We start from the raw sequence: 25,338 nt of genomic DNA on the forward strand, positions 1-25,338 counted from the left end.
AAAGAAGGACTACTTGACATTTGTGTGCATTTATCATAGATTTTTGTATTTACTGACATATTTGGGGTGTTTGGTTTTTCAAGAATTTTTGTTTATACATATTTGAATTGGAAAGTCTTTTGAGAAACAGGAAAAGGTTGATTTTAAGCATGTAATTAAATATGAGTTTTCCAAATGGCATTCATGGAATTCAACAACTGGAATTCCCTTTCGTTAGTTTTATTCACTAGTGTCCTTTAATTTATTGAGAATTAACAATCCTTCTCTTGCAGAAAAATGTTTAAATGTCCATAATTGTGTCAAATTATGAATCATTGAGGCTTGGTTTTGCCTGTTTTAAAGCAACTTCATTCTTGACACAAATAACTCTGAAGATCTGCGCCTTGCAAAATATGAGGTGAAATTTAATTACAGAGCTAAAACCTGTATAGATAATCTGTAGGCAATCAAATTTAATATATTCCTTTTTCAAGAAACCACTCCAATTTGTCCTTTTTCTTTTGTAGTTTTCTTTTGAGTTTTGAGACTCTTTAGATGTCCAGTCCTTCTGAATCTTTAGAATATATTTGAGACTGAGCCAAACTGTTTTTACTTTTTTTTGTGTGTATTGAGACATTAGGATGCTATGATTATGGTCATGTCTATATATTTAATAATCCAGAGTTTATAGATAATCATAAGCCAAAGTATTGTCCTTTCTAGCCATCACATCAGGTATCTCCATCAGGTTTATCTTAATAACCTAAGCAACCCTTGTAATTTATGGCAACCCATATTGTAGATATACCTAAATGTCAGAGGAATATTTAACCAAAGAACTATCAAACACCTAGGATTTGCTTTCATTTCAAACTGATGAATAGCTACCTCATAGCTGCCCTTTCGTCCATGTCTAAGAAAATATTCTTTCTTCTCTAAAAAAAAAGGAATGTAAAACAAACTACTGGTATTCTCCTTCTCTTAATCCCTTCTTTTTTTCCTTTCTATATATTTGTGAACATTTTTCCAGTTTTCTATATTTTTTAAAAAAACCAAAGCACAATTTGAGAGGCAAGTGTTAAAAAATGCCCCCTCCCAAATATCTTCACCATCACCATGCCAGCAAATTTCCTATGCCGTTCAAATCCCATTGATTTGTAACAATGAGCTATCAGAAATTCTTCAAGAGACCCATTTTCCTACATTAGGGTCCAGAGGCTAATACATTGAATCAAGAATTCCCAACAAGATCTCCCTTGAAACACAAACCCAAAACATTACAAGTTCTGAAAGAACATTTTCAGAAATGGCTTTTAACCATTGAATGGTAAAAAAAAAAAAGCTCAGACACAAGAACAGATCACAACTGCCAAAGAGAACTGTACCAGCTCTAACCTTAGAGAGATCAGCTGCCTTGGATAATAACACAGCCATTCAGGCATTAGACCTGCTCACTTTCATGTAGGAAGGAAATTTATGTGCCATACCATAAGTTCTGCCTTGCCCCAGAAAACAAGTAGATAGAGTGGAAGAACTTTGCCAATGTTGAACGATCAACTGCCAACAACTTGAGTATATGGAATGGAATTTGCCTCGGGGAGCAACATATTTTGGTTTGGCATCAGAAAAGAAAAATCTATCATCTCAGCAAGGTTTATTTCATGGATTAATGCTGCTCCACAGTTTATTAAAAAATAATATTTGGAAAATGAGGAAGCAGAAGACTCAGCCCTTTATTGCTGATAAGTCATCAAAGCCATTTCAAAGGGTTCTGATTATTTTCCCAATGACCATGGAAGGACGAAAGAATATTTTCTCACCCTAGAAGTCAATTTGAAACAATTGTGGATACAGAGCTTCCAAAAAAAAAAAACCAACTAAGGAATTATGGGAAAACACACAGATTTTCAGCTTCAGGTTATCCACTTATAAGCTCAAATGATCAAGTACCATTGGATGTAAAACAACTTTCACTGCCTGATAATTAAGAGACCATTCCAAACCGAGAATATTAGGATAAGTATGAGAATTGTGTGTGTTTATTCAAATGCATCATATTGAAAAGAAACCCCATTTGAATACAGAGGGTCTCAGTTTTAGTTCCCTGTCCTTTTCACTGAAAATTCTCAACTAAGAAATAGTGAAAAAATCCCAGTGATGGTTCCTGAGAGCTCCTGTTGATCAGACTGGATAACAGAGGGAAAGGTAGGCAAATAAATTCACCTGGAAAAGGAAAGTATATCGGAAAATAATTCAAACATCTGGAAGAAAGTAGATGAGAATTTCAGTAGGAAGATTTTTATAAGCAGCCACTCATAGTTGGTTACATTTTTCTTATGTCAATATTTTTGCTCCCAAACAATATACATCACCTCTACCTGAAATTTCTCATCTTGGCAGGGTGCTATTACAAAACAGTAGTTAATTATACGTTTCTACTGTACATTTGAATTCAGTATCATATTAAATTGTCAAACTAAATTACTATTGTATGTTTAGTTTATGCCAAAGATTATTTAGTTCAGTAACTAACTTTGCCAATCTGAATTTGATGAAACATGACAGGGTACTAATTAGAGTAAAACTGGGGGGAAATCTATTTTTTTTTCCTTTTTGTAGGAAGCTTCAGCGACCCACACTGTCTATATATGTATTTAGACACATATAGATAGGGATCCATATCACTGTTCCCTATTTGTATCTTTTTTTTTACCTTTATGAATCTCCTGTACTTTTAAATAGGTAGCAAAAAGTGGCAGTGATAGATTTTGGGGATTCAATGAACTCCGACAGCACAGTTTATAATAGAAATAATTTCCAGCATTGTACTTTTATTGCCATTATCTTGCAATCTTTTGAGTTTTAGCTTTAAAAAAATGCTCCAAAGGTGCTTTTTCAAAAGGCAACTGGAGTTTTCTTTGTTTTTTTCTTGAAGACATTTTGCTTCTCATCCAGGAACCTTCTTTAGTTCTGACTGAAGCCCTCAAGAACTTCAGTCATAACTGAAAAAGCTTCTTGGATAAGAAGGAAAATGTCTTCAAGGGAAAACAAAGAAAGTTCAATTGCCTCTTTTTTAAAAAAAGACCTTTGGGACAACCATGATCTGGAATTTTCATAGACAAACCATTCAAGCATTTTTTTTAAATAGGGGGGAAGGTTTACTTCTTCTAATAAATTCATTACAAGGCAACCGAAGAGTTCCTGAGGGTATCTTGCATTTCATCTTACAATCAGCTCTACAGAATCTGAAACTTCCTTGACCCTGGCTGCCACACTTCAGTTCAATCCTTTCCTCATCAAGAAATTAGATCAGCAGGGTTAAGAAAGTCTTATCAGCAAAGAGTCCCAGCCAAAGCAACTACCTCAGAAGAAGCAGAAGAAGAGGAAGGAGAAAACAATCCAGTGTTGTTCTAAAGCACATGGAGAATAGAGGGTTTTTTTTTAAGTCCCTTACTGTCTCAGAAATGGAGTTGAGATTTCAAAACAGATAGGCCTTGATGTACAACACTTCATTTAGTGACTGTTCGGTGTTACAGCAGCACTGAAAAAGTGACCATTTTTCACACTTCCAACCATTGCAGCATCCTTGTGATCACACGATCAAAATTCAAATGCTTGGAAACTAACTCATATTGATGACGGTTGCAGTATCCCAGGGTCATGTGATCCCCTTTAGTGACCTCCTGACCAGGAAGGGGGAAGTCAGATTCACTTAACAACCCATGTTATTAACAACTGCAGTGATTCTCTTAACAAACCTGGCAAGGAAGGTCATACAATGGAGCAAAACTCACTTAACAAATATTTCACTTTAGCAACAGAAATTGTGGACTCAATTGTGGTTGTACATGAAGGACTGCCTGTATTTTGTATTTTGTTACAAGTTTGGTTGTATCACTGGCCTTTCAGTTTTTGTAAAAGCCCGAAACTTTTCCAGGTATAGTCTGCATTTGATCACTAGTCCCAAAAGGTAGCTGTCTGAATCTGGTTACTGTAAACAGAACCGCAACATCTGGCCAGAGAATGCTATGATAGAAGGATATTAGCTTTAAATCCTTAACTTCCTCTCTCTGGTACTTCTTGTTACAACCATTTTTTCCTCAGACAACTCAGTTCTAGGAGCACAGCCTATAAAAAGGAGAGAACGGATAAAGTTTCCAAACCTCTGACCTGGAGATGCAATACTTTAATCTTACCTTCCACTATCTCCTTTAGATACAAATCTGATAATTGACAATTTGTGCAACCCCCCCTCCTGTTTCCTACCTCTGGGTTAAACCTTAAATAGACACAAGCTTATTTCAAGGTTCTGTATAACCTAAATTAAACTTTTCAGATGGAAAATATTCTCATTTAATTACTATTATCTTCAGTGTAAACCCAACATTTCCTACTAGACTTCCCCCCCCCCTCTAGAACTATTCAAAAGAGTTAAACTCTGAATCTTACATCACATTCATGACAACCTCTTCTCCACTCCAGTTTTGGCAAAGTTTTTGATATGAAACAAAGAGACTTTATCTACCATTGCAAAGTTTAAAATAACAACTAAATGGGAACAGCAGGGTGGCAGTATGTCAAAACAACTCAAAAACTGGTCTGTCAGCAACTGAGAAGCATTGCATTTAAAAGGCACATTTTTAATTGTCTTTATTTTTTTTTAAAAAAAGAGAGAAACAGAAGAACCTTCTAACTTAAAAAGCATATTAATAGTGTGTGTTTATTTATATGAAAGTCCTAATATACTTTATAGAACTCACTGCCTGGAAAGTAGGCATAGCCTAAATTTGTTTCCCCTTTCCAAGAGTAACATGCTAGATTCAACATTTGAGAATTGGAATTGTCAACGTTTGTAAACCTTCATATTTTAATTTAACTTTCTGTAAAGGAGACATTATGGACCAGGGACGTGCGGTCAGGGGAGGCAGAGCCTCACCGCTCTCATCATGAAAAGAAAAAAAAGGGAAAAGGGAAAAGGCACACGTGGTCCGATTCCCTGTCTTCCTGAGTCAACATGAAGGGGACCACGGAGCGCACTCCGCCGGCTCACGCTCCGCTGGCTCACGCTCCGCCAGCTCGCGCTCCGCCAGCTCGCGCTCCACAGTCCCCTTCATGTTGACTCAGGAAGGCGGGGAATGGGACCACGTGTGCAAGAGGAGCACGCTCTGCAGTCCTGCGGCTTGCGCTCCGTGGTCCCCTTCATGTTGACTCAGGAAGGCGGGGAATGGGACCATGTGTGCAGGAGGCTGAGGCAGCCTCAGCCTCCTGCCCACTTGGTCCCATTCCCCACCTTCCTGATGACGTCACCAGCCTCACCAGCCATAAACCTCACCGCACGTCACTGTTATGGACTATATTTTACACAAAAAAGTGTACATCATGTACATGATTTAGGTTATCTTTAAGATTTTCCCATCCTCCATCCTTTCCTTCATCCATGCACATGTTTATGTTAATCAGATAGTTGAGATGATAGATAGACAGACATAGATAGATGTAAACAGAGAGATAAAGAGTACAGGGTGTCCTCAACATGACCATAATTAAGCCCAAAAAGCAAGACATTTGTTAAGTAAGTTTTGCCTTATTTTACTACTTTTCTTGACACAATTGTTAAGTGAGTCACTGCAGTTGTTTAGTGATAGTTTTTAAGTCAGTCTGGCTTCCCCATTGACTTTGCTTGTCAGAAAGTCACAAAATGGGATTATATGACTCCGGGACTCAGCATTTGTCATAAATATGTGCAAGTTTCCAAGCATCTGAAGTTTGATCATCTAACCACAGGGATGCTGTAAGTGTGAAAAATGATCGTAAGTCACTTTTCTCAATGCTGTTGTAACTTTGAATGTAAGCAAATGGTTTTAAGTTGAGGACTACCTGTATATATATATAGATAGAGACACAGAGAGAGAGAGATAAAAACCACAATATAATTAGAGAACAGTAAATTATCCACAGAAGCATTTGATGGCATCTTTAGAGAGAAATTCCTTTACTTCACTAAGAATGGAAGCTGCTTTTTCTATGCTCTTACTGTAGCTGTTAGGTAACAGTCTTCCCATCAGATAAAGTGGAATTTTTGCACAGTGTGCTTGTCTCAAACATTTTTTTAATGTCTGAAGTTGTTGTTTTTTTTTAATTGTCAAGGAAAAGAATTAGGCTGGGTCTACCAAGCAGCAGAATGGAGATACTTGTTTCAGGTGATACTATGAATGAAGAACAAATGAAGCTGGGAATGACACAGCAAAACCTTGGGCATTGCCATGCTCCTGGGAAAAAATAACATTTCTCCTGGATATGAAATGCATTGCTGCATTGCTACATTGCCACGAGGAAGCTTTCTTTCTTTTCTTTTTCTTTTTACAACTCCCTTAGCTTTGGATGAAATTATTTTCTGTTGTGCTCTCTCCTCTCCCCTCCCCACCCTCCCTCTCCCCCTCTCCCTTTTCCCCTTCTCCCTTTCTTTCTCCCTTCCTCCCTCCCTCTTAATCTCTGTCTTGGCATGCCCACCGTGCTGTAAAACCTCCTGAATGTTAATAAAGAAATGGGCAGACCCCTTAGGTGAGTTATCCATCCCCAATTCATTTTCAGTTAATTAATATTGCCGTTCCCAAGAGGAGGAGAAATCTTCACTCTTTTGTAAATGAAAAGACAGGAGAAAAGAATCTATAATGGTAAAAATAAATGATGTTGGATGTAAGGTAATTTTTCAGATTTTGTGTCTGGCGCACTGATATAAATCCAGGCTTGAGTCGTTTTTTCTGGGGCAAGATATAAAGGTCATTGAAAAAGAGTTGCAAGGTCAAGAACCATAGAGGAGAATGGGTGGGGGACTCAGGAGAGCCTCTGTATTTTGCTGTCTAACACAGCTACTTGTTCTAATAGTAAGGCCAGCTGTGCTGAAAATTAAAAACCATTCATAGTATCTCTTGTGGAATTGCCTGTAGATTTTGTTCATAAATAGATTAATATCCTTCATCAAATGTAATTTAGAGGTGAGACAAATGTTAAAAAAGAAATGGTGAGTAAGTAGGGACTAGTTAAGGTATTATGTCCTGAAATGTCTGTCTGTCTCCTTCCTTCCTTCCTTCCTTCCTTCCTTCCTTCCTTCCTTCCTTCCTTCCTTCCTTCCTCTCTCCCTCCCTCCCTCCTCCTCCTCTTCCTCCTTCTCCTCTCACCTGCTTCTCTCTCTCATCCAGTTACACCTACAGCAAATCCTGATAATGCCTGAATGACAACACACCTGTGATGGCATCGTCCCATAAACTCTACCTTATATGATCGAAACATTATCCATACTACATTTTTTGAACCTCCATCCTTCAGTGGATGCCCATGTTTTTTTACCTGTTGGTGAAGTTTGTTTGAACTGCAAGAAACGTATATTCAGGGTAGCCAATATAGATTTGGCATCCACTAGAGTTTGATCACTGGCAGCTCTGGCATTGGCTGACAGAATGGCACACATGCTGCAGTGCTGGATGCCAGCTGCCTTGAGATCTGAACAAGATAGTCCACTGCCCTGGTAAGAAAAGTAAGAATTTTGTTTGTTTGTTTATGTTAAATTATTGCTTTTTTTTTATGCCTGAGGGGCATAGTAGCCTAGAAGTGGAGCTCTCACCTCCCAATCAGGAGGCTCTGAGTTTGATCCTGGGTAACGGCAGACATTTTTCTCTCTGGGCACAAAGAGAAAATGTCTGCTGTGAACTCTGCATAGGCTTCAGGAAGGGCATCTCTACAGTAAATGCTCAGCTCCATTCAGTCATCTCGACTCCACCCTGAAGCAAGGGATTACAGTTTCATTAAAAGAAAAAAAATCCCCTTCATGGATTACTGCCTTGTCATGGCAAAGGAGCTTGCGTAGCTCAATGAAGCTATGGGCTAGAGCCACCCAAGATGGACAGGTCATAGCAGAAAGCTTTAAAAAAATGATCTACTGGAGAAGGAAATGGCAACCCACTCCAGTATCTTTGCCATGAAAACCCCATGGACAGTACCAAAAGGCAAAAAGATATGACATTAGAAGGTGAGACCCTCAGGGTGGAAGGTGTCCAATATGCTACTGGGGAAGAGCAGAGAGATAGTACTAGTAGCCCCAGAAAGAGTGAAGTGGCTCGGCCAAAGTTGAAAGGACACTCAGCTGTGGATGTATCTGGTGGTGAAAGGAAAGTCCAATGCTATAAAGATCTATGCTTCTTAGGAACCTGGAATGTAAGATCAATGAATCAAGGCAAGCTGGGCGTGGTCAAACAAGAGATGACAAGATTCAACATCGACATCTTAGGAATCAGCGAACTAAAATGGACAGGAATGGGTGAATTTAATTCAGGTGACCATCAGGTATACTATTGCGGGCAAGAATCCCTCAGAAGAAATGGAGTAGCCTTCAGAGTCAATAAAAGACTAGGAAAAGCAATGCTGGGATATTTTGGAAAAGACTAGGAAAAGACTAGGAAAAGCATTTTGGGATATCCCCAAAATGACAAAATGATCTCAGTTCAAATCCAAGGCAAACCACCCAACATCACAGCAATCCAAGTCTATGCTCCAACCACTGGTGCTGAAGAGGATGATATTGACCGGTTCTATGAAGCCCTACAGCACCTTATAGAATTAACATCAAAAAATGATGTCCTTGGAATGCTAAAGTAGGAGGCCAAAAGATAACTGGAATAACAGGCAAATTTGGCCTTGGAGTACAAAATGAAGCAGGGCCCAGGCTGATAAAATTTTGTCAAGAGAATGCGATAGTCATAGCAAACACTCTTTTCCAACAACCCAAAGGATGACTCTACACACGGACATCACCAGATGGTCAACACAGAAATGATTATGTGCTCTGCAGCCAAAGATGGAGAAACTCTATACAGTCAGTAAAAACAAGATCGGGAGCTGACTGTGGCTCAGATCATGAGCTTCTCATTGCAAAATTTAGGCTTCAATTGAAGAAAGTAGGGAAAAGCATTAGGCCACTCAGGTATGAACTAAATCATATCCCTGGTGACTATACAGTAGAGGTGACAAATAGATTTAAGGAATCGGATCTGATAGACAGAGTGCCTGAAGAACTATGGATGGAGGTTCACAACATTATACAAGAGGTGGCAACTAAAACCATCCCAAAGAAAAAGAAATGCAAGAAAGAAAAATGGCTGTCGGAGGAAGCTTTGCAAATAGCTGAGGAAAGAAGGGAGAAAGAGAAAGATGCACCCAATTGAATGCAGAATTCCAGAGAATAGCTAGAAGAGATAAGAATGCCTTCTTAAATGAACAGTGCAAAGAAATAGAAGAAAAAAATAGAATAGGGAGGACCAGAGATCTCTTCAAGAAAATTGGAGATATGAAGGGAACGTTTCATGCAAAGGTGGGCATGATAAAGGACCAAAATGGTGGGGACCTAACAGACGCAGAAGAGATTAAGAAGAGGTGGCAACATTACACAGAAGAGCTATACAACAACATGCTTAATGTCCCTGACAACCAAACTGAGGTGGTCACTGACCTCAAGCCAGACATCCTAGAATGTGAAGTCAAATGGGCCTTAGGAAATCTGAGCAACAACAAAGCTTGTGGAGGGGACAGTATTCCAGCTGAGCTATTCAAAACCTTAAAAGACAATGCAGTAAAAGTGCTACACTCAATTTGCCAGCAAATTTGAAAAACTCAACAGTGACCCCAGGATTGAAAAAAAGTCAGTTTACATTCCAATTCCAAAGAAAGGAAAGGAAACGCCACCATTGCACTCATTTCATATGTTAGTAAAGTTATGCTCAAAATCCTACAAGCTAGGCTCCAGCAGTATGTGGATCGAGAACTACCAGAAGTACAGGCAGGATTTTGAAGAGGCAGAGGAACTCAAGATCAAATTGCTGACATATGCTGGATCATGGAGAAAGCTAGGGAGTTCCAGAAAAAAAACATCTACTTCTGCTTCAATGACTATGCTAAAGCCTTTGATTGTGTGGATCACAACAAATTGTGGCAAGTTCTTAAAGAGATGGGAGTACCAGACCATCTTATTTGTCTCTTGAGAAACCTATATGTGGGTCAAGAAGCAACAGTGAGAACTGGACACGGAACCACTGATTGGTTCAAAATTGAGAAAGTAGTCCAGAAAGGCAGTATATTGTTGCCGTGTAATATATATACAGAGCACATCATGAGACAAGCGGGGCTAGACAAATCAAAAGTTGGAATTAAGATTGCTGGGAGAAATATCAACAACCTCAGATATGCAGATGATGCCACTCTAATGGCAGAAAGTGAAGAGGAACTAAAGAGCCTCTTGATGCGGGTGAAGAAGGAGAGTGCAAAAGTTGACTTGAAACTCAACATTAAGAAAACTAAGATCATGGCATCCGGCCCTCAAAATTACTGGCAAACAGATGGGGAATAAATGGAGGTAGTGACAGATTTTATTTTCCTGGACTCCAAGATCACCCCAGATGAGGACTGCAGCCAAGAAATTAAAAGACGCTTCTGGGGAGGAAAGCTATGGCAAATGTAGACAGCATACTAAAAAGCAGACGAATCACCCTGCCAACAAAAGTGTGTAGAGTCGAGGCTATGGTTTTCCCAGTTGCAATGTATGGCTGTGAAGTTTGGACCATAAGAAAGGCTGAACGACAAAGAATTGGCACCTTTGAACTATGGTGCTGGAAAAGATGCCTGCAAGTCCCTTGGACTGCAAGGCGATCAAACCGATCAGTCCTAGAGGAGATCAACCTTGACTGCTCTTTAAAAGGCCACATCCTGAAGATGAAACTCAAATACTTTGGCCACCTAATGATAAGAAAGGCGTCACTGGAGAAGAGCCTAATGCTGGGAAAGATTGAGGGTAAAAGAAGAAGGGGATGACAGAGAATGAGGTGGATGGATGGAGTCACCAAAGCAGTAGGTGTGAGCTTAAATGGACTTCAGAGGATGGCAGAGGACAGGAAGGCCTGGAGGAACGTTGTCCATGAGGTCATGGTGGGCTGGACACGACTTTGCAACTAACAACAACAAAAGAAAAAAAATATATGTTTCTGCTGTCATCTTCTCTACAGTTTACCCTGGGTGGCTTATAAGATGAGAACCATAGAACTAAACACTAAAATTATATTCAATTTAATATAAACATTCCTAATAACATTTTGAAGAGACATGTGGTTTCCTGAGATAAAAAAAAAATGGACAGAATAGTCTCCAAACTGTATAAATATAGAACATATCCAATCAGTAAAAGCTATGGGACCTCAGAACAAAAATCAGATTCCTAGATTTTGGAATAGCAGATATTCCTAGAAAAGTCCAGTTAGTTTAAAGCAGAAATCCAAGAAATATATGGAAAATAGGTTAGAAGCTACTTTCTTCAACTCTATTATCCTCCACCAATAAATGAAAATGGTATCCAGGAAAATGAACTCATATATTCTTCTGTCTAGAGACAGCTTCAATTGAGAGTGCAGGACTAAGAATCGTATTGAGACTGAAGCTTCAATAAGGACAGATTTCTCCTTTGACAATCTGTGCAGCTTTAAGAAGTATGCTGCATGAGATGGATAAAAAAAATAACCTATGCTTGGATGGAGTAGTTAAGCTTCCTTTTTGCTTTTCCAAAGCCGTCTCTGACTCTCTAATATTCAAATGCAAGTAAATTGATGGGGAGAGAATGAGAGAGAGAGAGGGAGAAATAGACAGACAGAGAGACATACAGACAGACAGACTAAATTAGTGTTGTTGTTTTAAAAGAGTTCACCTTTTCACCAAAACAAGGGAGGAAGAGGAATACTATATTCTTGCTTCATCTACAGTGGTAAAGAAATTTGCCTTATTGCCCCATCCGATGATCCTCCCATTCACTAGCAAACACATTCATACCTTCAGTAAGTGAAGTTTTGGGAAATTGTTGATGAATTCCCATTCCCGTTCAAGGTATTCAATGCAGCCAACAAAGACGATGTCCTTCAACTCACTGAGTGCAAAGTTGCTAGCTCGCAGTGGCATCACAAAGTTCCGTAATCCAATCATGGTTGAAGTGGCATCTCCAAAAACACAGACTACAATGTGATCACGCAAGTCACCGGAAAACTTCTTTTTGGATTTCTACATAAGATAAAACAGAGGGTCTCTAGAAATGAATTTGGTAAAAGAGCAATGGAATTGAAAAGTTAGATTATTTTACCAGTGTTTACAGAGAATGCATTGATTGTAACAATATGCAACTCTTTCACAAGCCTTGGGTATTGGTTAAATTTTCAACTAGGTAACATACTCAGAAAGAAGGAAGGAAGGAAGGAAGGAAGGAAGGAAGGAAGGAAGGAGGGAGGGAGGGAGGGAGGGAGGGAGGGAAGGAAGGAAGGAAGGAAGGAAGGAAGGAAGGAAGGAAGGAAGGAAGGAAGGAAGGAAGGAAGGAAGGGCTTTCTCTACTGCAATGCATCAAGGAGAGGCATGAGCTTCAGAGAGAGGTAGTAACCTGCATTGCTGAGATACAGACCTGATACCAGTCATGTTTAACACCAAGAATGGCAAAGAAAAGAAAACGTTTAATAAATCTGAAACCCTAAACATCTAAAGGGGAGAATGTAAGTCTCATGCTCTACGTCTTGAATCATATTTAGACATTGAGAATTGTGGTTTCCATTGCTCTTCTCATTGTCCTCCTGGTCCTAAAAACAGACATATGAAATTGGGAAGGTTTTATGTACAAAGTAGAATCTATCACCTCTTACAAGTTTACCATGTTGGCAGTTTACCCATCAAGAGATATCCCTTGTGACTCATCATGTTGAATGAGATTTTAACCAAGTACTTAACATTAGAAATTTATTAAATTTGAGGTCACCGTGCCATTTTCTTTTTTAAAAAAGCACACACACACACTAAAAAAATCTAGTTCTAGTCTATGGATTAGCTCTTAGAACTCAACAGATTTATCATTTATAGCATCATCTTTGCAAAGCAAAAATCTATACCTCAACCTCCTAGAAAAATCTAAACTATCCTTTGGTCCACTATAAGATGATTTGTATCTGATCTGTCTATTATAGCCTTTTGTTATAGATTTCTGGGAACCTAATAACGTCGTTAATATGTCAGAAAGCATAATGGTGATTTGTCATACTGGGTATGTGACATGACAAGGTGACTATACTTAGGAGTGGCGGAAGAAATCTTTAGATGATTAGAACATTCCCTCTCAAGAACTGCCAAGCAAACATTCATAAAACCATTTCTTCATAATGGTTTTATCTTTAAAGGAAAATAAAAGATTCATGTCAGGGAACTTTACTGATGAGTGATTAGAATCATTGCCAAATTAAATGATCATCTCTAACTAATTGGATTAGTTTAAATTGAATAATGAAATTTCAAGCTGTATTTAGTGGAACGTGCTTTAAATCCAATTATTAGTCTGTCAAGTGATGCTAAACAATGGAAGTGATTCATTCTATAACCTTTTAATAGATGCTGGGGGTACAGGAGGAGGGCTGGTCTGATTAGAATATGAGACAAAAAGATGGATTTGCTATATTGAAGACAAAGACTAATGTGCATATTAAGTCTGATGGAAGAGGTTTGAACATAAATATCTTACCCCAAACTAAAGAGGCTTCGAATTTCTTCTTGGAGTTTGGCACTCCAATGAATAATTTAAATAATAAGTTAATTTTTTATATATTATTGAGTTTATTGATAAAATCTCCAATCAGCCAAATTACTATGACCATAGTAAACATTAACACCCAGTCATAGGAAGATATATAAATGGCCACACGGAAAAGGTGCCAGGCTATCACATCAGCAATGGACAATCCTGAATAGCATTTACACCCCATACTGTGGCTCCTCTCTGTATAAATGGGGCCTAGCATCCTCCCCTCAGTGTGTCTGTAGAATTTTTAAAATGTATATTTTAATGGCAGCCACTCAGACAAAAATTGTCTAGAAAGATCTTATTTCAACACTGGGTGAATAAGTATATGGTCTGTATAATTGCACATGTAAATAGCAGATTCGCTTACAAGCTGCAGGATTCTGCCCAATGACAGATGATACCACATTAGTATTAATCTCTGACATTTGTGCAGAATACTTTGAAGGTAGATCTAAACGTTGCAAAAGGACAACCTCAGAACTCTTTAGTTTCTTCTTGAAGGAGACAGAAAAATGTAACTGGGGAGGTTAAATTCCTCATTAGAAAACTTAGTTTAAAACATGGGAATTGCATGGAAGAAACTAATAAGCAAATACAAGCAAAAATGGCCTAACATAGAAACAGTTTCTACATATTAAAAATAGGTTCTGTGATTTTAAAAAAGTAAATAATGCCCTGAATAAATCTGGATCATCTAGGTCCATTACCTACCAAGAGTGCCATTTCAAAAGGAACAGCTTCACACCAATGAAACATTCTTGTAGTATCCAATGAGCAAGGACCAGCTATTCCTTCTTCTTCTTCTCCTCCTTCTTCCGAATATCTAGTTGGACTAAATGACAGATTTTCATAGGATAACTAACATGGTGCCTTCTAAGGTCTGAAGAATAATATACGTTCTTCAGATTTTCTTTACCAAAACAGGCTTACAACATACAACTGGATGCAAAGAAAAAACAGAGGAAGGGGGACAGGCAGGCAAAAGTGAGAAGGACATAGTTGGAAGATAAACATAGGAAAGTGAGATACTTTGCTCTCATTTATGAATCAACTTGTTGAATGAGTTCTCAACCAAGACAATTCAGTATACTTTAATTTTAAGGACATCTGTATACTTGAATGGACAGTACCAAGATTTTTAAAAGTATCAAATACAGAGCAAGGATTAATATATTTTATCCAGCTGGTAAGTTATTTGACATTTGTATTATGTTCTTTGGTAAACAAGACAAAAATCCAAAACTAATAGAAACTCACGACAATTTTGGGTTCATGCTAAGATGCTTCTTTCTTTTTGACATGGTGTCCTTTCTACCCTTTCTTTATTGATTTCTGGGTACTAGACAATGATATGTGTCAGAGAACATAGCATTCATTTTTTGTATTGTGCATATGCCTTTGAGAAAGTGATTGTAATAGATATGACTGAGAATATCATTGACAATGAGGCTATATAATCAAAAGTTATCAGGCAAGGATGATCCTAAAAACCAAGAAACAACATAAGTCCTTAATTGTAACCAATGGGATCCTCTTTTATTTCCTCTTACTTCCATCAAACTTCATTTCTGGGGCAGTGCATGAACACCTAAAAAGTAACCTTATTACAAGAAATAATTTCCAGGATTCATAAATACATGTGCATTACAAAATCAACACAATTTACACCTGCCACAGATGGCTGATATTTAAGTAAAACCAGAAAGGAGTGACAGATCCCTTCTCACCAAATAATATCGCAGCCTTTAATGAGTAAATGTCAAAAATAATATCAGGATTCAAGTTTAAGCAGCAGGAAGAAAAACAGTCTAGGGCCATCTTCCTTGCCATTCCACACAGACGTCTTTAAAAGAGAAGATCTGGTATTAGTAGATAATACGGGGAAAGAAATTAGTATGTGTATCTCAGTGTGCTTATGCCAAGAATAGACATTTTTGTCCATTAGTCATATGGCACCTCCCCAGCATTTGCAACCTCCTCCTTGCTGCCCAGATGATGGATTGGTCAGCTGTTGATTAAATTGTGTTTTGGCATGAGGGAAGCTATCTTGTTGCAAGCTCTTTTTAAGTCAGCCCAGCTCAGCAAATCAATCAGTGCACACTTTCCCATCATCATAAAACCATGATCTATGTACACAAACTGTCACAGATGATATCTCCCTTCACTCAAATGTTATAGGAAGCATCTATGCCCTGGAGGGAACACCTGTCAGAGCCCTGGGCAAAGAAATAAAAAGGCAAGGCAATGCTTGAAATGCACTTCATCATAAAGGCATCTTTCTTCAGATATCATTGTGAAAGTGAAAGGGGGAGAAGGCGGAGAGGGTGCTCATGTATCTCTTAACTACTCTTCCCATCTGCCATATTTTCCACAAGCAATATGAGCTTGTCTAGAATCTACTGCCGTAGGAAGGTCAATGAGCAATTTTAATGAATGCAGCTTCTGTGGTGGGAGGTCTCAGGAAACATGAAATGAGAAGGAGAGAAAAACAGACATATCAAGATAAGAATCCAGTCTTCCAAGGAAGTTTCCTGACTGGACACAATTTTGCTCAAGCCAATTGAGCAAGCTAAACATTAAGATCCACTGCAAAATCTAGTCTCAGGCTTGAAATTTAGGAAAGGATCTTTTACCAATCAACAATGGCTTTTACTAAGATACGATCTTTGAATGGTGTCATTTTTTTTCTTTACCAGTTTCCTTTCTCTTTTCCCAACAGTCCCCATGATTGCCTAAAGAGAAAAGGCAAGTGAAGTAGATGATTATGTTCCCTTTTTATTATTTCTTCAAAATAAATAGCAATAGCTAAGGTGTTCTAGAATATGTCTCAGGGCTGCTTTGTTATAATGTACCTTTCTAGGAGCCTCAGGAGGGTGAAAACGGCCCTCCCTGCCCTCCCAGAGGCCATTTGGAGGCTTCAGAAGGCTTCCCTGAAGCCTCTGGAAGGAGAAAAATGGCCCAATGCAAAAACCAGATGTCCATTTTGTGCAGTGGATTGTTTTTTTGCAACTCCAGAGGCTTCAGGTAAGCCTCAGGAGGGCGAAAAACAGCCAAAAATGAAGGCCGAAGTTAGCTGGCCAGCACACACATGCACGCTGGAGCTGACAGGTCAATGCCTCGCGTGCCCTAACAAATGGCTTTGCATGCCACCTGTGGCATGCATGCCATGGGTTCGCCATCTCGGGTCTATGATGTTTCCTCCCCTGGAGTGACTTCATAATGGCATGCCTCTTGACTGTCCTCTCTCCTTTCATTGGTGATCCCACTGTATCCCTATAGAAAATCCATTGCATGCACAATACAGTAGAACCTCTGGTCACGACCATAATTTGTTTCATAACTTTGGTCGCAAACCGATTTGGGCGTGACCCAAACCTAATTTTGGAAATTTGGTGCTTACAAAAAAAAAAAAAAAAGGCACGGAAGGGGAAATCAACCACTTTTTGGTTGGAACACAATTTGGTCATGATCAGAAGTGTTTGTGACCAGAGGTTCTACTGTACTCACTTTTAATATTGTTCTCCCTCCCCCATGTATGAGGTTCCTAGTAATTTATCTATGTAAATGCACCAGAAGGATTAAAATGAGCAAAATGACAGAGAGCCTTGGATTTGAGTATCCCTAACTCATTTAACAGTTATGTCATATGGGTTTTCATTTCACCCTAGAGTAGTAAGGCTTGATATGAAATGCACAAATACTTACAAATGTGTGTAACATTTCCATGTCACGTTGATGCTATGTTTATGGGAAGCTGTCATCTCTTCCTCTATTTCCACTTCATTACCCTGAATTAATACCACTCGGTTTATAATAATGAAGGCTTTTGCTTGCCATCAATTGAAATACTATAAATTAAGATTCATGCAGAGCCTCAGTTTGTATAGTTCTTAAAAAAAGATTTATATCATTTCAACTGCTATCAATGAAAAGCCCTTGCAGACAGGTAAATCCAACAATCACACAAGCAGCAATATCTCAGCAATAGTTAAATCTATCAAATAAACTTAAGCACCAAGAATCTTCTCTCAATGTCTGAAATAATGTAGGGTCACAAGCAGGAAGTTGGACTACTTAATCCCCAAGGATCCTTCCAGCTCTGTTATTATGATTATTCTGGCCTGTAGTTCCCTGGGCTACCCTCATTTCATTCTTATCTCTTGCTGGAGCACAGGGACTCATCACTTATGATGCATTTGACCCCTTCCTCAAGCTCAGCTTGGTCATCTCCTACGTAGCCATTGTGAAACTATAGATCATCTCATCATTGCCAACGTTTTGATCAAGACTTGTTTGGACTAAAATTGAACAAGAAATGAAGTGCTACAGCTTCCCTTCTTGTGATGTCACCACCCTTTACAGGGACTTCAATATGCAGTCCCAACAACAGCAGGTACACATATTAAATTCCAATCCAAATTTACTATGGTGATTTCAGATTTTCTTCAACGATCAAACTAGACCTCATATTTGTATTCGCTTAGAGGGGGGGGGGAACGGAATGACATGAGAAAATTAGTAATGCAATTATCTCTTTCTCCGTACACTAGCCCTCCCCCCCAAAAAGTCTATAATCTTTTATACATATAGCTGATATGTAACTGTTTTTAAATATTGTAGATCAGTCCATACAGCACGCAAAAGCCAATCAAATAGATTCCAATTCCTGGAATGAAAACTCTAAGAATACTTACTTTCTAATTTGGCATCCCCCCCCCCTTTTTTTTTAATGTGCTATTTGTTGCCCAACTGAAGTCAAGTGTGTGGGATGCCCCCCTCCCCGAAAATATATCAAAAAATAGATGGATTGGGAGCTTAAATGGAAAACTCCATAAAAGGAAAACAACATCATCATCAAGAACAACAAAACATAATGCCCTTAAGAAAGCAGAAAGGGAAATTGTGACAGCCAGTAATCATCACTGACAACATTGTCAGCTGTAAGACATTCTTGACAACTCTTCATTGTATTTGGCCACTGCTAATCAGCTTGAATAGAGTGGTTAATTAGTAAATTAATTTAATTATGGGTAGTGCTTGTCTATAGATTGGTGGGGATCTGGATAGGGCAAGGAAGCCTTCAATTCTTTTTTTTTTTTCTTGATTAAGATGCTCACATGGGAAAATTTGGAGACTGATCATTGCCTTATTTTTATTAATGAGAACTTGGTTCTTTTCTGATAATTTGTCGGGGATAAATGTCATAACTGGGTGGAGCCAGGTATTCTCACCCTCCAATTCTCAGCATACCTACTTTTAACTTTGTACAAGCCATGATCATTTCAAATGAAGTGTTAAGTAAGTAAGCTCCCCGTTAGGAGAGCGAGTGTGCAGAGAAGCATAATGAGAGTGGTATGCAAGAACACGCACAAACCAGCATATAGGGACACTGAATAGTATTAAATATAGTAGTTTACTATGTGGAAATATAGAGGTATTCAGAGTTCAATTTACAGTCCAAGTCATACACGGTTCAGTCAGTCAGTTATCAATGTTCTCAGTTAAGGAATGATCCTTTGAACATAGTCCAGTATCAAATTATCAGTTTAGCACACAAACAGTAGCAAAAACACAGTACCTCACAATACACCGATCAGAGTCTAACAAACAGAGAGCTAACAGTCATTCTAGCTCCCTCTTATGGCTGCTTGAGGTAACAGCAACCAATCATATTACAGCAGTACTTAAAGCAACAGTACTACCATCCTGGTTTATATATTGCTGACCCAACTGTTAGCTTACATTCCTAACATGAAGGAGTTCAAAAGCTCAATTCAAACATGAGAGGACATGAAACTGGGTAGAGGTTGGGATTCTGTATGTGACCGCCCATTGTCTGATTCTTCATATTCTTACCTATTCTCTCCATCCTTTGCTTTCCCCACCTGGCAGATTTGAAAAGGACTTATCTTCATATGTACTTCAATCTGTCTAACTGTGAGACCGTGAATTATGTCAAATGATTCAGATACATCTAAGCTCATTGTTCTTTCTATTAGAGGCAGGGAAGCTGAAGTCACAGAACCACAACTACACTTTTTCATCCTTGTGAAACCATCTCCCACCCCTTTTCTCCTTAAAAAAAATTGCAAAAAAAAGTATTCTGACATTTTGAGATGGAAGCATCCACAAAATAAAATTTAAACATTAAAATATGCTAACCCTAATAAAAAGAGGGAGGGAAAATCCTGTCTTTCCAGATCCCAAGAGAGAAACAAGTTAGATAATCATGACTGAAATTACTTACGTGTCTACTGTAAGTCTCTGTCTACTGTGACTCTTGGCAATTCAACCATGTGTCCCGACCCAGAATGAGTTCCCCAGTTCTGCTTTAATGCTCTTTGTTCCATGCAGGAGAGAGTAGATATATAGCAGCGATGGCTAACCTTTTTTGGCTCGTGTGCCATAAGCGGGGGGAGTGCAGGGGGGTTGTGTGTGGGAGTGCCACACCCATAATGCAATGTATGACACCCCCCAGACACACATGCGCGCATGACAGGTGCTGCCCCCCTTTTTTGCATGTTTTTTTGCCATCCTCAGGCTCCAGAGGCTTTATAGGAGCCTGGGGAGGGTGAAAACAGCCTCCCCCACACCCCCGGAAGCCCTCCGGAGGCTCCAGGAGCTTTCCTAAAGCCTCCAGAGGGCAAAAAACGACCCTACGAGCAATCCGAAAATCACTTCCCTGAAAGCTCCAGAGGGTTTAAACCCTCCCTACAAGCAAACTGGAAGGCCATTCCCGAACATCTGGTTTGCCCATAGGGCTGTTTTGTGCACTCGAGAGGCTTTGGGGAAGCTCCTGAAGCCTCCAGAGGGCCTCCGGGGGGGGGGGAAGAGGCTGTTTTCGCCCTCCCCAGGTTCCTATAAAGCCTCTGGAGCCTGGGAAGGGCAAAAATGGCTTTAAATAAGGCTGAACTCATCTTGACAGCATGTGCATGTGTGCTGGCCAGCTGACAGGGCAATGCCTCGCGTGCCCTGACAAAGGCTCTGCGTGCCATGTGCCTTAGGTTCGCCATTCCCGATATAGGGGATACAGCCAGCCAACCAGGCCCTATTCTTTAGCCTCTTTAAATCTCTCCACAATGTGTATAAATATCAATTTAAGCTGTAATAACTTCCTTTTTATGATCTATGGTCTCGTTTCAATATAAAGTCAAGGCAACTGGATGGAGCTGCATGTTTACTGCCCAGATGTCCTAGAAAGAGTTTGCAGCAGATATTTTTTCTTTGCTAGGAAAGAAACATCTGCGGCTACGTAGGATTGAAGGCGAGTGCCTTCACCACTTGGGCCATCACACCACTCAACCCAAATTAAGCTATAATGATTGATGCAAAATGTGCCAGAAGAACCAGGGTAGAACCATAGAGAACCATAGAGACAGATATATCGGAACGTGGGTAATTATTATTTCTTCTCTATACATGTATGCCCCTGACTTATATGTTAGTTGCATGAATCGCTTTGGTATGTTAATATAAATTTTGTATAGATTCACATTGCATGGATTCTTTATATATGAGCAACTGCTCATATATAGGTATCTAATTGATTTTAATTATGACCGGGATTGCGGAAGCATAGAATACACCATTTGGGATTAGAAATAGAATTCTTCTTTGCTCAATACCACATCCTACAAATGAGTAATTCATAAGCAAATTGCCTTACAACACACCGCACAGATGGGAGGAAAATGAATGATAGGGAAGGTTACCTAATATAATTTGTGGGTCAATGAATATCCAATGCATACAGTATTAGTGGGATAAAAATTCAGGTATTTTGACTTCCTTCCAAGTCATAGTGGAAAATTATTAAAAGGTGGGTGCAGAAAAACTTGACCAGGAAAAATGAGTTGTCATATTAATGTTGATCTATCTTTTTACAATAAGCCAATTTGCATAATTGCTTCAAGTTTCTTTTTAACAAGGTATGACGCTCCTATCTACTTTTGAATGCCTCCTTCCCTAATACTTGCTGATTTTATACAATCCTTTACAGGAACGGATGCTTAAGTTAATAAGCAGGTAGGAACTGAATTCTGTACAGCATTACTCAAAAGTGTCTTTTATGAGGTAGATTGCATTTTTGTCATTCGGACACTAAATATAGGGAAAATGTTCATAAGAAGGAAATAAAACAAAGAAGGCATATAAGATACATTAGATATTGGTGAGCCAGGTTTCTGCTAGATAGGAATTATTTTATGCTATTTTAGATATCCCAAAGGTGGTTTTCAAAAGAAAACTGGTCTTTCTTTGTTTTCACTTGAAGACATTTTGCTTCTCATCCAAGAATAATAATAATAATAATAATAATAATAATAATAATAATAATAATAATAATAATAAAATATTTATTTCTTAGCCGCACCCTCTCCCGAAGGACACTTCTTCAATCCTTTCATTCTCCACCATTCAGTCAGAACTGAAGAAGCTTCTTGGACAAGAAGCAGAATGTTTTCAAGGGAAAACAAAGTCCCCTTAACATTAGCAATAGCATTTAGACTTATATACCCCTTCACAGAACTTTACAGCCCTCTCTAAGTGGTTTACAGAGTCAGCATATTGCCCCCCAATAATCTGGGTCCTCATTTTACTGACCTCGGAAGGATGGAAGGCTGAGTCAAGTTACCTTTTAAAAAATCACCTTTGGTACAACCACGACCTGGGTGACTTATTGTTGATTTCTCTTTATAATTTTGCATGTTTTAAATACGTTATGTAAATATTAGATGTTATCACATTTTATGTTATTTTAAATAATACCAAAAGACCAAAATCTGCTAAAACGTTCAAGATGTTTCCCAGTAAAGGGACAGAATTTTTTTCCCACTTAACTTCCAGCTTGTGTTTCCTTAGAGCCTTAATTTCCTTCTTAATCCTCTTTCAATCTGTTTAAACTTGAGTCCCCAATCAGTAATTCAATAAGGGCCATTATGATATGATTTATGATATGTGTGTAATCGTTAGAATTACTCTGGGTTATTAAAATATAAAGTAAGCATTGCCGGGAGGGGTCTGTCATTTTCCACATCCTCAACACAGAATTAGGAACTGACCATATTATAAATAGGCAGGTTTGCACAAGTTAACTGGGCAGAACTAATAATTAGCTAACATCTTTATGCATCTGGATTAGACTGAGTAAATTTAGATAATCAACTTTTCCCCAGAGCAGTGTACAAGGAAATTCTATCTGGATATATAGGTTTTGCTGTGTAACACATTTAAGGAAATGTGATAAGTAAATCATGTGAACATCCCATGTATATGTACATATATATCTGTTTTTGTCTCTCCTGTTCTATTTTCTAAAACTAGTGTAGACAAAAAGTGTTTTTTTTCTTTTGTGACCAAGATCAGGATTCTTTTTTTTCCCCTGCAGAAAATAAGTACATGGGGACACAATGCAAGAAAATATTTCTGTGATGGGAAAAAAAGGAAGAAAATAAAACAAAGCAATGTTCTGTATGTTATATAATGCACGTTGTCTTTCTGCTTTTCAACCATGCGTTGCCTCCCTCTCTCTGAAAAAAGATAGATGATAGATAGATAGATAGATAGATAGATAGATAGATAGATAGATAGACAGACAGACAGACAGACAGACAGACGATAAATGTCAGACAGATAAATGTCAGACAGACAGACAGTTTGGAGGCCTTATGTGAGTTTTGATTTGCCCATCTTGCTTCACGATATAAATCAAAAAGAAATGCAAGGGCTTTCCAAGATGCTACATTTTAAAAGATAGGAAAATGATTCCGTAGTCTAAAAAGAATCAAAGTGGAAATGACTTTTATAGTCCCATTCTGGGCAGGTGGTGGGTGTAAAAGTCTATTGGCACTGAATCAATTATACATCACCACATCCTGTAAACATTATGTAGCACTGATTGACAGATCTCCTTCATATGTCAATTTCACATGCTTCAAGGTACAGCTCAAGCAATAAGATTTGCGAGTGTTACTTAATTTGCTCTTTTGCTTACTAAATTGAAATCATTTCCTTTCCCTCCTAGACCCATTTCTCAGCAAAGCAGCCCCAAATTCACAAATGATTGAAGAAAAGACACCCATGATTGCATTCCTACAGACATTCATGAAAGAAACCAATCCTGCCTTCACTCATCTGGAATAGACCCATGAAAGATCTTCATGATATGGAAGACACAAAGAAACTCTCTAACATTCCAGCTGATGTCTCTCTTCTAGTCTATTTATCTTGAATGGGTCCACCACCACAAGAATATAGGCAGCTAGAATTTTCTCAAGTCCCATTGTGAGATAAAAACCAGAGGAGGTCAGAGACTAAAGCCATTGTGTGTGTGTGTGTGTGTGTGTGTGTGTGTGTGTGTGTGTGTAGGCTTTCTGTAATGTCACAACACATTAACTAACCCTGTCTGTCTTCTCTTTCTGGAGAACAGAGTTTTACACTTGTCCTTCACACAAATAACCCAAGGGTGGGAATTATTCAAAAAGCTCATGTTTGACACCCCATCTGTTCATTTCTGACAGCGATATATAATGTAAAGCTATAAAAACTTGAAAAATAATGCAACATAAAAAGGGATTGACTCAGCTCCAAGAGGCCATAAATGGTAACAAATACCACTGTGTGATTTATTTTGTGCTGTAATCTTTACAGTAAGTCATCTTTCAGACATTTCCCTGTGACAGGTTTTAATAATATTAATGCCCAGAGCAATCCAAATCATTGCCAATAGACATATTTATCAAGCTGCCAATCCAAGTAAATGAAATTCTATAAGCAATAATGTAACATGTTAAAAGTGAGCTAATAAAACAAGTCAGCGGAGAAATATTACTTCAAAGAATTCTTCCCCTGCTCTCTCTAATCCATCCCTGAATGTTATATGGCCAAAATGCAAATCTTCCTTCTCTTTTGTGATTTATTACTCCAAAAATATCAGTGACCTTTCTGTATACTTCGGCACAGCCTCCCCTTCACATTCATAAAGAATGCATCACATTTTGCCAGATTAAGGAAAGGCAGAGTGCTTAGTTCTAATCTCACCTCTACCCAAACTCATCCCACGCCCCACTTGCCCTTGGACCTGGATGTGATGGATAGTATCAAAGAATAAAATCTTAAAAGCTGGGGATTTATGAAAGACTGACACGCCTTGACAATCAACAGGTACTTAGGAATAATTATCCAGATGTTAGATAAATTTTAATTAAGAAGGAACACAAATTTGGGTGGTGGTTCTGTTTAGAAACAACCAAGAATACATTTTCTCTTTCATCTAAGTTGTTTTAATCTTATTTTATATTGGCAGAAGTTGGGTTGGAAGCTTTTTAATGAGAGACAGAGAGAGAGAGAGAGAGAGAGAGACAGAGAGAGAGAGAGAGAGAGAGAGAGAGAGAGGAGAGAGAGAGAGAGAGAGAGAGAGAGAGAGAGAGAGAGAGAGAGAGAGAGAGAGAGAGAGAGAGAGAGAGAGAGAGAGAGAGACAGAGACAGAGAGAGAGAGAGAGAGAGAGAGAGAGAGAGAGAGAGAGAGAGAGAGAGAGAGAGAGAGAGAGAGACAGAGAATGAATGTATTTCTGCATCCATTTTATGTTCTTGTGTGTCAAATGACAATCCCATTATCTAAACTGAAACACAACCAAAAGAAATCTGGAAAGCTTAATGGCGTCACCAAAAGGAGATTAACTAAATTTAGAAATAAAGTGGTCATCCTTATAAAATAGTTATGG

The 25,338-nt window shown here is 38.6% G+C and overlaps 1 protein-coding gene across 1 annotated transcript in view; it reads right to left on the reverse strand.

Moving 5' to 3' along the window:
- Positions 1-25,338, reverse strand: part of KCNU1 (potassium calcium-activated channel subfamily U member 1) — a gene marked incomplete at both ends in the record, with an annotated part of 78,393 nt that overhangs the window by 16,035 nt on the left and 37,020 nt on the right. Inside the window, 3 exons of the mRNA XM_081960713.1 lie at positions 7,327-7,501; positions 11,842-12,066; positions 14,330-14,450. Coding sequence (XP_081816839.1) covers positions 7,327-7,501; positions 11,842-12,066; positions 14,330-14,450 — 521 coding nt within the window. The remainder of the gene's footprint in view (positions 1-7,326; positions 7,502-11,841; positions 12,067-14,329; positions 14,451-25,338) is intronic.

The sequence above is a fragment of the Natrix helvetica genome (assembly GCF_964273705.1).
Source record: "Natrix helvetica genome assembly, chromosome: 8".
NCBI classification, from domain to species: Eukaryota; Metazoa; Chordata; class Lepidosauria; order Squamata; family Natricidae; genus Natrix; species Natrix helvetica.